The sequence below is a fragment of the Rhyacophila brunnea genome, unplaced genomic scaffold (genome assembly GCF_057557595.1).
Source record: "Rhyacophila brunnea isolate RB1 unplaced genomic scaffold, BYU_Rbru_1.0 scaffold_24, whole genome shotgun sequence".
Taxonomy (NCBI): domain Eukaryota; kingdom Metazoa; phylum Arthropoda; class Insecta; order Trichoptera; family Rhyacophilidae; genus Rhyacophila; species Rhyacophila brunnea.
The window spans coordinates 20123996-20142502 of NW_028232904.1; the positions used below are offsets into that span (position 1 = coordinate 20123996).

General features: G+C 36.2%; 1 protein-coding gene across 2 annotated transcripts; it reads left to right on the forward strand.

The window, feature by feature from the left end:
• The first annotated feature begins 272 nt into the window (after nt 1–272).
• Nucleotides 273–12391, forward strand: LOC147069157 (uncharacterized). 2 transcript variants are annotated; one of them, XM_085951281.1, is made up of 5 exons: nt 273–468; nt 4237–6204; nt 8396–8544; nt 10384–10578; nt 12066–12391. In XM_085951281.1, the coding sequence occupies exons 1-5, from the start codon at nt 378–380 to the stop codon at nt 12318–12320; spliced, it is 2658 nt and encodes an 885-aa protein (XP_085807407.1). In that variant the 5' UTR covers nt 273–377; the 3' UTR covers nt 12321–12391. The 2 variants fall into 2 exon arrangements, with proteins under 2 accessions (XP_085807407.1, XP_085807408.1); XM_085951282.1 differs by lacking the exon at nt 4237–6204.
• The last annotated feature ends 6116 nt before the right edge of the window (nt 12392–18507 follow it).

Here is an 18507-nt window from a genome sequence, read left to right on the forward strand (position 1 = left end):
GGTAGGTACCTAGGTAGGCACTATGCATTCGTGGATGTAGAAAATCCGAAATTCACTTCATCAATCCATCAATTTGCTCCATTACAATACCTATTCAATCAGTATGTCACTTTATGTAGGTAGTCGTTGCAAAAAATATTATTAAGTCACTTAGAAAAGATTTTCTAATGGTTTTTTAATAAATTTGTATTCTAGATCAGCTGTCTATCTATACTCTATTGTGTTAATTCTTATCTATTATTATTTGAATGTTGTTTATTTTATTTTATTTTAGTCTATGGTCCATTCTATTCGAATTTTGACGTTTTTGTTGAAAGCGCGCCGCAAAATATGTCATTCGTTTAAAAATAATAATCCATTTTGTTTATATCATTAAAATGGATTTTGATTCAGAATTATCGCAGATTCAAGGCGCTTTAATGAAAGCGAACAATTCGCACAACTTCATGGACCTAAAATACCGAGCAGGTAATGTTATTCGTGGTAGCATTCGGATGTCAAGTACAAAAGTAGCACTTATTGGCCGCTTGCATTAATTTTCGGACTTCATACCTTTCACCTATCACGATTTATTTTACATAATATAATATATTTTATTGTAGTTTCGGGTTTTGACAGAAAGTTCGTAAAGGTGCATTTAAACCAAACGAACAAGAACATAGAGCGAGAGCCAGAGCATCCTGTTCATGCTCGGCTGGTGTAAACGCCTAGTGAACAATATCCACATAACAAGTTTATAGGTACTAAAAGAAGAATATAGAGAAAGTAGAATATAGAACATAATTTATTCAGTAATCGTATAAGTAGGCGGCTCTCGTGGTGCAATGGGTAAGGCGCTGGCCTTCCACCCGAGAGTTCTGGGTTCGATTCCCGGTCATGACAAAAACATTTATGTGTTTTTCTCAAAGCCTGGGTGTTTGTGATTGTTCAAAATTACTAACAACCACCTTGTACGAAAAAGCAAGGACATGGTTATTAATAATTCTAAAAAAAAAAAAAAAATCGTATAAGTATGTTCGGCAGCGATTGAAGAACGCTTTGATGAAACCGCTCCACCAGCAAGCACGACCGAACACGAAAGAATGCTCAACGCAACTGTTCTCTCGCTCTAGGATGCGTTTAGATCAAACGAACGAGCATTCTGAGAGCATTCTAGCGAACATGCGAACTAGCGAGCATGCAGCGAATCTCAGTAGAATCCAAAAGAATTCTCATTCACTCGACAAAAAGCGTCTACATTAAGAGAATTTCGCTGGAGTGGGGGAAGAACAAACATTCGCTCGCTTGGTCGAAATGGCCGAAACACGCTTGCTTCCTATTTTTTCCTAATTTACTTATATTTACATGCATTTAGACGGAGCTCATGCGTATGTCAGCATTTTTTTCAGGCGTTTGTGCTTGAATGATTCCCAATCTTTTTTGTCTGGCGGAACTTTTTTTAAATTTTGCAGAACCTCTACTTGGATTGGATGACAGACATTAAGGTCTAGAAAGGTGATAAACTACAAATAAGCATTTTATCTACTGTAGAAAGTTGTGTTATTTGTATTTCTTTCTTAATCGGCTGCCCTCTTAGAATCCCTTGCCCTAATTAACACACAACCTGCTTACTGCGTAGTATGAAAATCAGAAAACTACAGTACCTCGGCCACATTACGAGATGACTGAAGTACAGCATTCCCCAACTTGTCATCCAAGGAAAGGTAATTGTGCCGCAGAGGTGGACACAAGCTTTTATAATTTTTTTTTTTTACAAAAACAGTTTATTCCATGTAGACAATTATAATAAATACCTTTTTCTGTCGGCGCATCGGCTTTTCGATCCAATAACCGTTAATTGAAAATTTGAAATTTTCACACATTTTGATACACCATTATCACAAACTAAGATTATATTAGGTTAATATTAGGTTGGGGTAGGTTAGATTAGGTTAGGTTTGGTTTGGTCTAAAAAGAAAGTTGTAAAATCTCATGTCCACCTCTGCGGCACATTTACCCAAGGAAAGATCAACATTTCGTGGCTTAACAACCTCCGTGATTGGTACGAGTGCAGCTCTACCGAACTATTTCGAGTAGCAGGTGAAAAGGCAAAGATTGCCCTGATGGTGGCCGTCCTCCGATAGGGGATGGCACAATACGAAGGCTTTTTGAGCGCCAAGCACACCAACAATATTAATGAAGGGATTATGAGGTGTGTAGAGAGTATAGCCGTAGTTTCGAGGAAAAAGTTTATTTATCGATACAGTAATAATAAATGCAGTGATACAGATGACGTTTTGATCGTTAATATCGCGGGCACGAAGGTACTGATGAGGTTGATGTTATTGAGAGATTAATAGGATCGCGAGACTGGACTCAAGTGGTTGACTGTCGAGTGACCAGACTCGAGATGAGTGACGAGTTATGGATCGTCCTCGCTATTTATACACATGAAATCAATACATTGCAAGAGTCATTGTTGCAATTAAATAAATCATATTAGACACTGTTGATCTAGGTCAGGGGTGGTGAACCTATGGCACACGTGATGATTTTGCATATCACGCATTTAAAGAGAAAAAACTACCTATTATAATAAATGACATTTTGCAAATACTCTTCAACAATAAGCATTACGTTTAATTGAAATATATAATTGGATAGGTCGGTCCTTAGACTTTATGCGCCTCATATAATATCACTAGGGAGCGGATTTATATGCAAGAAAAAACATGATTATATGCATGCACATATGCACTTAAAATCATTAAAATATGCACTAAAATCAAAGAAATATGCAGTTAAAAATTCACATTTTTATGGAAAAAATTTGTAAATACCTACTTCACCAAATATTACTGATAAAAAGTCGAATAAAAAATTAATAGGTAATAATCAATAGAATACAATAACAAAAAACACAAAATATCAACATAAAGTTAATCAATTACAATTTTCAAAATAGTTTGTTGCAAATAATTGAATAAGAAATGCAATGTAAACTATACACAACTTTAAAAAACAAAAACGACTAAATACTAAAAACCTAAATAGGTACTATATAGGTACCCACTGTTTTTTTGTCCGAAAAAAAGTTACTTACAATATTTTTTTCAATAGTGTGCTCTGGCATTAAAATTTTCCACAAATCTGTCAGTTATTTTGTTTATATACGGAAAACGATCTTTCAACGTCTACAGAAGTGATTGCGCAAAATTTAAATAAAGATGCCCGAGTTGACTTCACTTTTTCTGATAAATCCACAGCTCGGGGATGCTATAAAAAAAATACAAGTGCACCTAAACTATCTACCCACCTAATTTAGTAATATTTCGGTAAAAAAAATATATAATTATAAATGCAACAGCCCTAAAATATGCATTTATTTATGAAATATGCTCTTACGTCTCAAATATACATTTATATGCACAATAAAATTTTATTTTTGGATTCTGCCTCTTTCAAAATGCATTTCTGTGCAACTCTCATAGCTGTGCATACACCCCAACAAAACATGCACTAACTTATGAATCCGGGCCCTAATTATCACACTAACCTCATTAGGCGGCGGGGGGTGCCGTGCCGTGAACCTCTGATTTTGATCGATTTACAATGCTTGAGACCACTGTAGCGAGAGAATGCCTCATCTGGTCGGAGCAATTCTCGTGTCAATTTGTGCGATAAGAACCAAACTAATTAATACATTAACAAATAATTTCATTTCTACCCACAAAAATGACCACCATTTAAGAAACAAAAACTTGGTGAAGCTAGTAGTAGTAATTCTGGCAGACAGTTTCAAAATTGGTGGACCGAAATGTATGGCGTAATTGAAAATAGTAATAAAGCTATATATATATATATATATATATATGTCTGCTATGTTGTGTGAGTGGTATCTAGAACATCATCATTTTTTTAAATATAATTTTTTAAAAACTATTTTTACCTCGTGAAAAAATGCTTGGCACGTCAGAGTTGAAAAATAATATTTGGGAAATTTTGGCACATGTACATAAAAAGGTTCGCCAACCCTGATCTAGGTTATGATTGAGGAAAGTGCTGACAATCGCTTCCGCTACTCCGATTTGTTTTGAAAACAAAACATGAATACCGAAGTGTGTCACACTTATAATGCTGAGTGGTATGATTACCGCATTAGTTTATATGTGTGACAAATCTTATGCTGTACCTAATGTTGTTGCTTATACTCTTTAAATCCTCAGACACTAACTTAAAGTAATAAATATGTTTCAGGTAACACAAAAGAAATTCAGTCCGTCGTCGATGTATTATTCAAACTGCTCTCGGATAAAGGTTACATATCTGAAGATAGCGCGGATCTGTCTCAGCACTCTGAAGTCTTACGCAAGATCACATTCTTCCTCATTTTAAATTCCGATATAATTGTTCTAACCAAAATGGTGGACAGTGACGAAATCGGTCACATAATTTGGGTCACCCCTTTAATATCAAAATGCGTTTTGATCAGTCTTATTACAGGATTGAATTTAAACAGTTTTTATTGCGAAGCAATTACGTATACTTATCCATTGCTGGCTGTCCAGTTGTTCGAACTTGCAGCGGAAAATATAAATTACGTCAAACCAGAACGAAAGACAAAACAAATAAGGTCACTTATTACTTCTGCGTATGCCATGGTTTCAAGATTCATCGAATACCCGATGGAAGAAGATGTGTGTAATAAAATTTTTTGTCAAGTTTATGAGAAAATGACTGTATTACTTAAATCATTTATAGAGCCACCTAAAAAATTAACGACGGGTGATAAATTGGACATAAATGAATATTGTGGACATGCGCAATTAAATATGCTGAAAATGTTGATCAACTGTTTTAATATTTACTCAAAACAGTTGACCAAAGTTGAAAGTTCTAAATTTGAATTATATTTTACTACGTATTACGAATACGATAAGACGAAGATCGTATTGAAAAATGATGACGTTATCAAGGGATATCTTTCGAAGTTTAATGAACTGTTGTTCGAATATGCCACGTTGAGCATGATGCAAATTACAGTTACCATGTTTATGTGTTGGTTTGATTACAGTGACGAAGAGTCGGATATAACTCTTCAAAGATCCGTCGGTGAGCATGCTTACCGACTACAAGAATTGATTAAAAGTAATCATATGTCGGAAAACGAATTAACAAATATGCTCGACGCGATATCGAGTAAACCTCTTGAACTAGACGATTTTATAAAAGACGCTGATCGAAACACATTTTTAACTAACGCAAACGATAAAAATAATTCCAAACAAAAGGAATGGTTGACAGCGATGATCAAAAAAGATTTTGTCTTTCAAGATAAGGAATGTATAGATTGTGTTATGGATAACATTGACATCTTACAAGAAAGCGATTATAGTTTAATTGTAACAACAACTGTCAATTTACTTTATAGCAAAATTAAAAATGAGTATCCTGAATGTTTAAAGACGCTAGCTATGACGGTGCTATCAAAATTACGTCGCGAAGAACAGATCGCGTTAATTTTATCAATATTTTCAGAGCACGAGATCGGTGATGTTTTAGAATCACAGGATCACCAAGCGCAGATGACTGAATATTTTAATAAACTAATCGATATTGATGATCCAGGAAAAGAGACAAACCTCTATACGCTGTTCATTCAAAATCCGATTACGTTTTGCGAGAAAATTGTCAGCGAAAGTGTTAAGAATTCTGAACAGACAAATGTTATGTTAAAAGCTTTAGGAAAACTTTCAATATTCAAAGACGTTAAAATTAAATTTCAAATTGATAAATATAAAAATGTTAATTCACTGAATCTGTCAATATTGACTTTAAATGCGTTAAATGACATAAACACAGAAGTCTTCGAAACCGAGTTACAATGTGCAAGTTATGTTCATTTAATGAAAGGCGTAATCGATAATAAAATCATAGATAATGAAATTTTGTTACTAAAGATATCTATTCCCAAAATACAGTCTAATTTGACCGACAGGAATCTAAAAGGCTTACTGCTTCAGTTGCGCGTCTTGCAAGAAATATTTTGTGCGGACTCATACGATATATACTTGGCTTCGCTGTTGGCAATTCTATCACCTGTCATTGAGCGGGTGAGGTGGGATTTGAAGAGTTTTACCGCAACAGCTGTGGAAGTGATGCAGACGGCTGTCAACGTGCAAAAGACAATAATGGCTGCATTCATCCAACGAAAGAGACCCACTGGTAAATACTAATAATTGTTAAAACTATCGTAAAAATTTTAATGCATCCAACGGAAACAGTAATTTAACTCTAATTTTTGTTATTTAATTTTGAAGTTTAAAAAATGCAAAAAAAACATCTGGTACTAACAACCCCGGGAACTCGAACTTGATAATTGTAGATATTTTATAGATACACGAATATGTGTTGATTATCTATTATGGTTTGGTTTATGCGAGTTTAATTGAATTTTAAATATTAACTAACACTAACTGCAAATTGTAGTCTTAGTTCTGTTATGTTTTCGGCAACGGAAATCCTTGCCAACGAGCCCCGATCCTTCACGTGATCCAGTGGAAGGTTTATGTCAGTTATAAGACTCGATGGATGTTAATCTTCAGAGATGTTTATTCGTCAATACTCAATTTACAATTACATGGTGTATAAATAAAAGGGAAAGAACTCAATAGAGTTCGATCCACAGTGAAACAACTCGGTGAGCAGAGTTAAGTTTGAACAAGTTGAATGGTCCGAGTTGAATGAATCCAAGGATCCTTTACAATAGTATTAATATGAAATAGTAAGTAAGTAATATTAGTGACGCTTAGTTCATGTACAAGGGTTTATATGTGTGTAGTAACACAGGTAGATAGGGTGGATAAATTGGGGTTGATCAATAATATAATATTGAATAGGTACATTGTAATAGTCGCAATCCGATCGAATATTCTTAACAATAGTACATTATTAGTAACTTAGGGTGTCAATGAATTAAACAAAAGACAATTTATTGTCATTGGGGAGATATCATAGAGAGGGGAGTTACAGATCCATAACAGTTCAATGGAAACAAATACGTATGACTGACAAAGCTTAGTATGCACTATTTATGTGATTTTCACAGCCTACTTCCACCCTTCGCCACTGGTTTGTGCTGGCGTATCTATGGTTTTTCCACCCGAATCCTGAAATCTTGTATTTAAACATCAAACATATCAACATAACTTACAATTTTATTAGTCATGTCATTGCAGTATGTATTAAAAAAATGTATGTTGCTACTCGCCTTTGACATGCAACAGCTCGCGGGAAACTGTAAATTGAGGCAGCAGCCGTGGCCCGTGACGTAGATTACTTATGAAAATACAGTGGAACCCCGATCTGCCGTTCTCACATAAATCGTTTTCCCGCACGGATCGTTCATTTTTGAAAGTCCCGCCAGCCAAACATCCATAAGAACAATGTTAAATAATCCCGCATTAACCGTTCCCCAATTTATCATTTTCCATGATCTATCGTCTAAATATTATGGTCCCATCACAAACATTATCCCGATTGACCGTTTTTGTTGAATATTTTTCATTTCGCTTTCGTAAATTTGTTTATGATACCACACAGACCTTTCAGTCGCATCGCTTTGTTTGCCTCGTATCTCGTATCACGAATTTTTATAAGTCGCAACTAAAATGCCAGCCCTGAAGAAAACTAGAACTCTAGCTGAGAAACTGAAAATAATTCAAGACGTCGAAAAAATCCAGGAGAAAAATGAGTTTTTTTTTAAAAAATATATATATATATATAGGTATCCCGCATTTATCGTTTCCCGCATTTATCATTCTTTTTTTAGGGTCCCTTGAATACCGTAAAATCGGGGTTTCACTTTAGTCACATCTCAATTTTCATTATTTAATTATTGACATACTCTATCTCGCTCTAAAAGTTAACACAACCAAGAGAAGGGTGTTAAAACATAGCACTTTTGACAGTGTTTTTGTTCCAGCTGAGGCATGGTCTAAAAAGATCGTGATGGCGATGCGTGAATTGTGCAAATGGCGCAAGCCGAATGAAATATAATTTGTCATAAAAATTCAACATGCGTCCTTTTAATGTTATGTTTATTATTATATTCGTAATAATAATAGTATATTCATTGACATGTTTTCTTTTCAAGTACATGCGGAACGTTTTTTAGTCATCTTTACATGATTTAAGAATATATTCCTCCGACGCCATCACAAAACAAATTGACGTGCTCAGAGGTTGACCATCACTTTCCGAGTGGCAACGCGGCCGAAATTTCATTCCACATACTGTTGAAAATTATTTGCCGTTTCACTTATGTACGCTCTTAACCAGCGACTCACAGATCAAGAGACCAGCATCCTAATCTGCTCACGGTGGGTGCATATTTACTATGTATTATTTTTTACAGATAGTGAATTTCAATGGATCTCTTCAAAGCTATCGACCGTCAGTCCGATGACCGGCTATTATTACCAGCAGCTGTGGCCCAATACTCCATTCAAAGGGTTCTTCGATAAATCCATGGAGACGGGCAGTTTGCAGATAACTTTATGCTATGTAAGTCTTATTCAGTATTCATATGTTTATTTAAATTCTGTAATATTTTGCGCCTCCTAGAAGGTGCTTCATGGATCCATCCAACATCCAACCTGCAATATTATTTTTGTACAGAAAATAATACAGTACTCTCTAGAGGTGGTAAAACTGGTCGATTTTGAAGTCTAAGTATACTTACTACCAGTATAAAAAAATACTTGGTATCTAAACTTGTTCCAAAATACTTACTAGTATTTGAAATATCAGCTTTAATAGAATCGTTAAAAATACGTCGGCTTTTTGAAATGTCCCATTTTCGAGACAGGTACAGCTGGAACTGTGGCGCTAGTCACTCATGTTTCAGTAGTTATCCATTTATACAATCACGCATATAATTTGAATTCAGTTTATGTTTACAAATTACAATTATAACACTAAAAAATCGAGAAACTTGACGTGACGAAACCAGATAAACGCGTAGTCAGTTAGCGTTATCAGAACTCCGTTATTCCGGCTTGCGACTGACGTCAATTCGATGTAAATGTCTTACTCAACTAAAACTAAAATTAAAACCCGTCGCATACTAAACATACGCGAGTCGCGACGCCGAGGCGATGATTTCATACGTGGCAAGACTACGAACTAGCTAGCGGACGGCGAGATCTCATACCATGCGTCGAACTCCTGGACTCGATAAAGTTTCATACTCAACTAAAACCAAAAACCAAAAACTCTTAAACCTAAAACCCTAAGGCGAACTCAAAAGTATCCTATAAAACGAACACGTGACCATTTCTGTCCTTCACTATACCAACTTTACAACAGAGGAGAAAGGGAGAACAATGACAGTTGAGTATAATATCACGGCTAGACATACGTGTATCATGATATCTCGCTCGCGCGCATTTAATATCAATAGCGCTGAATAGCGAGTCACGGCGCGGATATTATCGAATTCGAACATCTAATACGTTTCAAGTTTCTTGAAACAAGTTTATTGGGCAACAAATACTTAGTATGGGTAGTTTCATCCGAAACTTAAGTACACAAACTTGTGACAGTATTTCCAACTCACCTCTAGTACTCTCTCAGGAATCCGCCACCCCAAAAACCAGACAAGTGTCCGCTTAGTGAATGCGGCGGATTATAGTGCACACATATAAATTATGGTAAAAATTAAAACAGGTATTTCTTAAAAATAGTTTTTCGAGAAATTTATACTAGCAAATTACAGTTTTATTTATAATCGAAATCAAGTAGGTATTTACTAAATTATACATATTTATAAACTAAGTTTATTAACTAAATATTAAACAGTAAATCACTTGACACAAGTTGTTCAGTGAGGCAGATATTCTTGGATGGCTTAGGATTCCTGGCTTTCCCTATGACCAAAAGCTTCAGTTTGTGTGTTCCGGTTGCATTGGAGTACGGCATAATTGTGATGCGGTCCTTGGGCACTTTCCTCCCTGGTACATTACTTTCATCGCGATGAACGTACGTTTTACGAAGGAGAAGTTTCCAAAATAAACCCGTCTCATCTGGGTTGTATACTTGTACGCGGCGGACTACTGAATTTGACAATCGAATACCGGCGAATTATAGAGCTTGATTTTGTACTTTCAACTAGTAAAAGTAACGGTGGATTATAGTAGTTGTCGGATAATCGAGTGACGGATTACTGAGAGTGTACTGTACATACAAATATTAGTTACGATGACAGACCCAATAATTTCATAGTATGTATTCAAATATTTAAAGGTGTCATTAGTTACTCATGTTGTCGTTTCTTTACTTAAGGACCCGGGGGGGGGGGGGTGGGGATATTTTATCTGAATTGATTTAATATTTTGTTTGCAGTTGCTACCTCGGTGTACGTTGGAAGAATTCAAAGAAATATCTGCCGTTGCATTGGATGCTGACGATCCAAAAGCTGGTTTCAAGACTCTGTGTGATGTTTTAAAATTGATTGGCTCCGCATCCGAAGAATTGAAGCTTGAAAATTCATTCAACTGCGTTGAAAACTGCTGCAGAAACTTGGCATCCATTTTCCAAGTGAGTTTAGCTTGTATATTGAATATTTCATTATAATTGTGTAACTTTACACGAAAACACTAATTGTACACAAATCATCAGGACGATTCGCGAATGGCTGAAAAGGTTTCATGCCAAATGCGGTTTCCGTCAATCAGCTTTTGTAATTGAGATGAGTCGAAACATGAAGTGTTAGTTTTACAACGTTTAATTAGTTTATTCTTCTGTAATCTTATACAGTGCGAAATCTTTACGCTGATAGACAGCAGGGCAGCTTGGAGAACTACATCCCATCCTCTCGCGTTTCAGTACTTTCAATACTTCGAAATCTAAAACCATAGACAAGATGCAACACGAGCGCTGCCGCCAGGTCTCACGTTAAAGATTTCGCAGTCTACCATTTAGTTTGTTGAATATATCGATATCGTATTTCAATAAGGAAACATCTCAAAATTTCAAGGTTATATAGGATTGCATTCGATGTTTCTCTCTTCTCTTTATAATTCAGCAAAATAAAAAGAGTCACGAATTTCTAAAAGGAGTCATTAAATCGAATAACCCTTTCTGAGATTAATCAGTAATTCAATAATCTATTTCTTTTATTCAATGAATAAGACACAACATTTGAGAATGTAACATTCTATATACTGAATATGCATAATTTGAAAACATCTCATGCATACACACACTAGGAAAAATCATTTTGTAGAAAAAATATGTCACCCAACGGGTATTGAACCTGTATCTGCTGGATAGCCAACATTATAGCACAATTCGATAAGCATTTCATATAACAACTACTAGTTAAAATCGTCGTAGTTCAGTAAGATGCCAACAGTAAAGTACTGGGTTACATGTAAGTTGTACATATGCAGTTCATCGTGGGACACTTATTTGTGCACAGCAGTACGTGAAACATGAGTTCGTATAACATTTTATCAAATGACGAGTTCTTCGTTGAACATTTCACAGTGGAATACATTTGTACGTATCTTACAAAATGCGGCGATAGTTTGTAAATAGTACTGTTCCAATTAGATTAACCCTAACCTAACCTAACCTAGTAAAGACATCTCATAAAATTCGCCACATGTTGTAGCATACGTACAAATATACTCCTCGGTGAAATGTTCAACGAAGAACTTGTCATTTGTTTAAATGTTACACAAACTCATGTTTCACGTACTGCGGCGCACGAATAAGTGTCCTGCGTTGAACTGTTTACGTACAATTTTCCGGATACGAAAGTACTGTTAGTCACTAAAGACTAAAATTTGAAGGGAGCCTTGGATTTTTTTTCTGAATTTGGGGGACGTGGTATGAAAAAGTTTGAGAAGCACTGAGAGGCTATAAATGGTTGTCATGTATAATTGTGCAAAAAAGTTATGCAAGTGGACCGTTCAGAGTGGAAGTTACATTAACAGACTTTTTTTATGAGAATTGATTGTTAGCCATTCTCCTAGTCCATTTGTGTAAGTGTGGTAATTATTCTTTTTCTCTTTTTCAAGGACTTAATCAAATCGGAGAACTCCGCAACTGCCAAGCCATCGTTAGTTGAGAGCGTTGTAGACTTGTTGAATTCTCTACCGGAACATCTTCAAAACCGCTGTTTCACGTGCTTCATGAGTGTCATTGCCGAGTGTTGTTCCTCACCAGAAAATGCCACCGGAGACATGGAAGCTGTGAAGATATCTCTTGAAAATATAAAAAATGTCGATTCTAAAACAATCATGTTTCAATTACTATCCAACAGAAGTGGATAATTTTTAAATAATGTTTTGTTAATTTTTTTATTATTATTATTAAAGATTTTACTATTCTACTACACTTGCAATGTGATATTTATTTATTTCTAAGTATATATTTTTGGATTTTTACTGCTTTTTACGATTACCTAGGTCCTTATTAGAATGTGCGGTTAGCATCAACACAATTGTCACCTATCGTCGATTGAGCCGTGAACAATCCATAGGAATTATTCTATTTTGTCTTCGACTCCACTGAACTATCTAAAGTGACATTTCACAATCGGGGCAGACAATTGGCATGAGAATCTGGCAGTGTAATTTCACCTATATGTACATCATTACAGGATTCATGACAAAACCACCATGAATCCCACGGACAGTGCAATATGAATGACAGCAGGGGCAAGCCTTATCAAGGTTGTAATCAGAGCTATTAGAACCCCCAATTTTGTTCAAGGTACAGTTCTAATTTTGGATGGAATCCGAGTTGAATGAATTTTGATACATTACAAACTTTGTAACACACCTGCCTCACTTATAGTGTTTACGGTTTAGGACTCGGAGACATGACACTGCCAGTTTACTAATCAGATTCATTTGAAATCAAGAAAGACCAACTCGAACTGCAGTGCCGTGTGTTCGCCCATAATGCTATAATTTGCATTTTAAATTACGGCGCAATTTTGATTTACAGCCCATTATTTTTAGCTACATTTTCTTTGTTTGAAAAAATTATTGTACTCATAAAATATATCTGAGTAAGTAAGTAAAACAGACAATAATGAAGCGTCTAGTTTCAAAACAGCCTAAAATGATTTTACGTAGTTTTGAGAAGACTGAGCAAAACTCATTTATTAAATATGTAAACTTTATGTATTTATTATTTGATTCATACATTCTAAAGAGTATTTTGTTTAATATCTTTTACTCACCTTTTTTAGCATATTTCACTGAGAATTAATTAAAAATCAAATAATTTTCATTTTATGGGACTTTGAAACTTGCTTATCATTTTAGGGGGTTCTGAAACTCACATATTATATAGCAATGCATGAAGAAATTGCCAAAGGCGTCTTGTGGTTATTTTTATTGGAGAAAAAATAAATGTGGTTGGTAAAAGTTAAAAATATATTTATTCAAAAAATAGTCGAAGTAACTAAAATTATCAATAAAAATTATGTTAACAACATAAAATTTATTGAACATACATAATTTAAAAACACCTCAGATATATACCTACCAGAAAAGACCTTTTTTTGAAAAAAATACATCCGACAGGTCTTGAACCTCTAACCACTGGATTCGCGCCAGCGCGATTGGATTGTTTATCCATTTCAGGGGTATTTGAAAAGCACACTGACAATTTTAACGGATTTTGAAATTCATCCTAATTTTTGATCATACATATTGACGGTTTTTGGCGTTCTTTAAAGTGCAATCTTTGGCCATCATATAGGTAACAAAAATACATGAAACTGGGCGCTTCCTTAGTTTCCAAACCATTGATCACGGTTAGATTGTAAAAACTGTAACATCAAAGCAAATGTGATGATTGCCAATTCATATTTTGCAGGTGAATAACATAGGTAAAGTGAGAAAAAAATTATGACAATTGATAATAATTATTAACTGATATTCAAATCTAAAGATTTATTTTATGAATATTCCTCACTCTACTATGCTAATGTGGCGGGGGTCGCAGATTACTTAGCTACTCACTACAATGGAGTCGCGACATAAAAATGGTTGGGAACAGTGGTGTAGCGCAGTAGGGGTAGGCTGGGTCTAACATAAATAATGCACACTAAACTAACTAATATCAGGCGGAATTCTTGTGCGTAGGCGCAGCGTCTGGCTACGTCTCATACCCCATGCCTCACTCCGATGCATGCGATACCTGCACATTACCAATATCTGTTGAAACCTTATTTGCACGTAACATCACACCCGTGACTTTGTTATATTTATGGTAACGTCCAGTGCTTGAAATGGACCGGAACGCAGCTCCGTCTCGTGGAAAAATGAGATATTGCATCCCAGTTCGCGAATTATTAAAAAGTAATTATTACATTCACTTATTCCATGTACATACTGAATACCAAATATCATAATGCCTAAATCCCCCATCAAAAATCCTCCAATCGACAGAGTTGGGAATATAATGATAATATCTGTACCTCAGAGGCAGACGGATGCAACTCCGTTTTTGGGGAAAATGCGTTTTTTTAAGAATCGTCATGCCAAAGGCTTTATCTATTAGTGGCAGAGAGATTAAAGTCCTAGTCCAAGATATGCATAGAATAAAGATGCAAGTGCCATACCTACCTTAGAGGCAGAAGGATGCAAATCCAATAATCCACTAACATAAAATTCTCTCAAACCGTCTGCAATATGTACTAGACGAGAACCAGCCAGGAGAACGAGCTTTAGAGGAGGATACAGCACTATGGACCATATTATCCAAGTCATCAGAGAAATCAGAGCGGTAACAGGAATACAAGCTGCCGCTATCCATGGGTTTTATAGACTATGAGAAAGCGTTCGATTCCATAAAGAAATTTTCAATACTCGATGCACTCAGAAATCCAGGAATCCCCGGGCGCTATATGAATATTTTCAATAATATATACAGTAGCGCAACAACATCTCCATAAACCATCGCGCATTTCCTATCAGCAAAGGAGTCCGACAAGGTGATACAATCTCACCTAAACTATTTACAGCTACATTTGAAGACTTATTTAGACAACTTGACTGGAATGACACGGGTCCCCATAAATGGTGAATACGTGAGTCATCTACGCTTTGCCGATAACAATAAATAGTAGTTTGCAAGACTCAGAAGGCCTCCAAAGCAGAATGCAGTAACTCGCTGGAGTAAGCAACAAAGTAGGCTTGAAAATAAATGTATAAAAGAATAAAGTAATGTTAAACTGCTTTTCGGGCCAAAAAGAGATCCTCATCAATGGCATTCAGCTCGAGCAGGTGAAAAACTACATCTATCTGGCACAATAAGTGTCTATAGATGGATGTATATTTGATGAAATTGTTCGCAGAGTAAAGCTAGGCTGGAGTGCTTTTGGCCGCCTGAATAATTTCTTCGAAAATGCCTAAAGTGCAAAGTGTTCAACCAGTGTGTACTTCCCGTAACCACATGCGTGTGAAACATTGAGCCTAAGTAAAAGAGAGATCCAGAAACTTAGAGTAGCACAACGTGGTATGGAAAGGTGCATGCTGGGCATAACGCAAACGGACAAAAAAGGGAATGAGTGGATAAGGGAACAGACAAGGATTAATGATGTGATAGAGTTTGCTAAAAACCTCAAATGGAAATGGGCTGGAACATGGCTCGAAGAAAGGACAATCGTTGGACAAATTTAGTCATCCAGTGGTATATCCAAGAGGTAAAAAACATCCGCAAGGGAGACCTAGAGGTCGCTAGATCGATGAAATGATAAAGTTCTGCGGAAAAACTTGACAACGCAACGCACAGGAACGAGAGAAGTGGAATCAGCTTGGAGATTAGCGAGGCCTTCATCCAGCAGTGAATAGATTCAGGCTGGTGATGATGATGATGACATAATAAAATTTAAAATTTTTTTTTAAATTGTTATATTAATACCTATAAATTTTTTTAACTTATAAATTGTTTTATTTTGGCTAGGTAAATAAGATACAAATCCACATTAACAAAATATCTTTAGAGGCAGAAGGATGCAAATCCACACTAGGTTTTTTATTTTATTTTTTTTAGATATAAAATTGTATTATATTTATTCCTTTCTAACATATTCCAGAAGTACTTTAATTGAATTAGAATAAAAAAAATAATGATGTATATTTTCTTAGAAGTTATGAGTATTTGTTTAAAATAAAAATTGTTTTTTGGCTCTCCTGAACAATTGGGTATTTGGATTTGCATCCGTCTGCCTCTGAGGTACAGATATTATTGTAACTATAAATGAGTCAAGGCTAGACCAGGATGCACAGCGAAACAAACAAAAAGAAAGTTACCGTTATCTGTTTCTGGGCGGACGAAGGATCGAGAGTAGGTACGGTCAGTCGGTAACCTAACCCCGAGCCTTGAACGTCGCCTCTAAAATACACGGTGCGGTTACAAATGTTGTTAATAATTAATTGTTACTTGTCAAGCGAAATATACTTACGTAATACTTAATGTCCCTGAATCCATGTTTTTAATAAGTGGAAAAGTATAAATCAACACCGTACGTAAACCCATACCTATCAATACATATTTGAAATTTAATACGAAACTTGTCGAACTTATGGTAAAATATTATATTTATGCGGTGTCGGAAAACCTGTTTTCGCCTGCGGCGCTGACAACATTTGCATGCCACAAGTTTAAAGACTGTAGGTACTTATATAACAAAAAAATAAACCACTTATTTGTACATAATACACATAAAATTAGATCCTCCGACTCTTCTGTAGACTCATCCATTTCAATTCGTGACACTCAGTATGCGGGTACACAAAGCGCTTAACGTCAGCGGACTGAAGAGCCAGTCCAAAAAACAAAAAAAATCTTTCTTAACTTTCTTCTTTAAGCACTACGGTGCATGGTTGCAGCATCAGTCCCATGCGGCTCCGTCTCGGGACGGAATGAGCACTTAAAATCACTTCTTTCAGACACGTTTAAAGCATCATAGAAAGCGACCATGCATATATGACGGGTGGTGGTGGGAACTGTAACGTATGTGTTAATAGTCTCTAAAAATTATCGAGCGCTCCGGTTAGTATAATTTTCCATTTCTAGCGCTAGTAATATCTAACCATATTAATTCCGGACAATATACCAATTGACCGACGTGCAATATCTGCACACTAACCCACGTCCGGATCCAAAATGTGGGGATTGGGGCCGTGGTTTTTTTTTGAGACGCTCTGAAATGTAAAGTTTTGACAACCGCTGGTCTATTTGGTCTATCCTTTCATGGAATTCGAAAAACATTGTCTCAGAATGTCGTAATTACATCATCTGACAATTTGTCTTACATTTATAATTAAGACACTCAACGTGACCTGTTTTAATTAATTATTCATAAAATTGACCTCATCTTCTGACCTTACGGCAATAATCATGATTAGTATCTATCCTTTACTAGGTTGGTGCAGCGATAGTGAACCCGAGACTCGAGTGACAATTGCAAAATGGCAAGTATTTGGACTATGACTAGAGTGAAGGGAACATAAAAATAATAGGAAGCGGGTTGCCTTCTGGGTGAAACTGTAAGCCAGCTCTCACATCTAAACTCGCCTCGTCTGCCGCACAGCCATAAATCAAACTGTCCAAGAAGGTCAATCGGGTGTTGCATATGAAGACCGCGCACATCTACCTAGCAGTAGTCGCACGTGACCTTCGAAACGTACAGATATTTAAATGCGGTGATCAGTGAGCCGGTATAGGAATGACCAATTCGTAGGTGTTCGTATGCGTTCTGGCGTCTTCAGCTCGCAGCCCGAGAAGCATGCAACTTGTCGATTGCAACAGTAGATATTTTTTCAAACTAAAAAGTCGCTTTCGACCAATCTGCGGAGCTCCATTTGGCAACGTGTGTTTTGTGAATAACGATGACATTTTCGATACGTTGCAGGCGAGACGAGTTTTGATGTGAGATCTGGCTAAAAGTTTGATTCTCGAGTGTGGAGAAATACGGGATAAGTTATTTCTGTATCATAATATGCATTAAATTTTGACACGTGAACGAAACGCGCATTCAATATTGTTAATATTTGAAGATACTCAACACGTTTTGTACCTAATGCATGCATCTTAAGGCCTGACCGTCATAAAGTAATAAAGCCTTGATTCATGGCCACTGGCATTTCTATCTTATTAATCTGTTCTGCGCTAAAATTACAGTTACATCCCGTAGGGTAGACAGGCCATGCACTGCTTACTGGGCGTCTTACGTGGGCGAAGTCGGCGAAGCGTTGATCGGCGCGCGCAACTCAAACGTATAACCGTGTGTGAAAATGTTCGTAGACAAAGTCTTTTTTTGGTTATACGGTTATACGTTTGAGTTGCGCGCGCCGCCCAACGCGCAGCCGAACGCGCTTACCTAAGACGAACCGTTAGGTGGTATTTTTTTGAAATACGCCATTTCTAATGGCATTTCATTCCAGCAAAAGAAATGGCGTATTTCAAAAAATACTACCTTATTCTTAGGTCAATAAT

Excerpts from the sequence above, each read along its gene's own strand:
- LOC147069157 (XM_085951281.1), top strand. The coding sequence starts at position 378 with ATGGATTTTGATTCAGAATTATCGCAGATTCAAGGCGCTTTAATGAAA. Across the intron at positions 6,205-8,395 it reads CCAACGAAAGAGACCCACTG|ATAGTGAATTTCAATGGATC; the intron begins GTAAATACTAAT and ends TATTTTTTACAG. Across the intron at positions 8,545-10,383 it reads TGCAGATAACTTTATGCTAT|TTGCTACCTCGGTGTACGTT; the intron begins GTAAGTCTTATT and ends TTTTGTTTGCAG.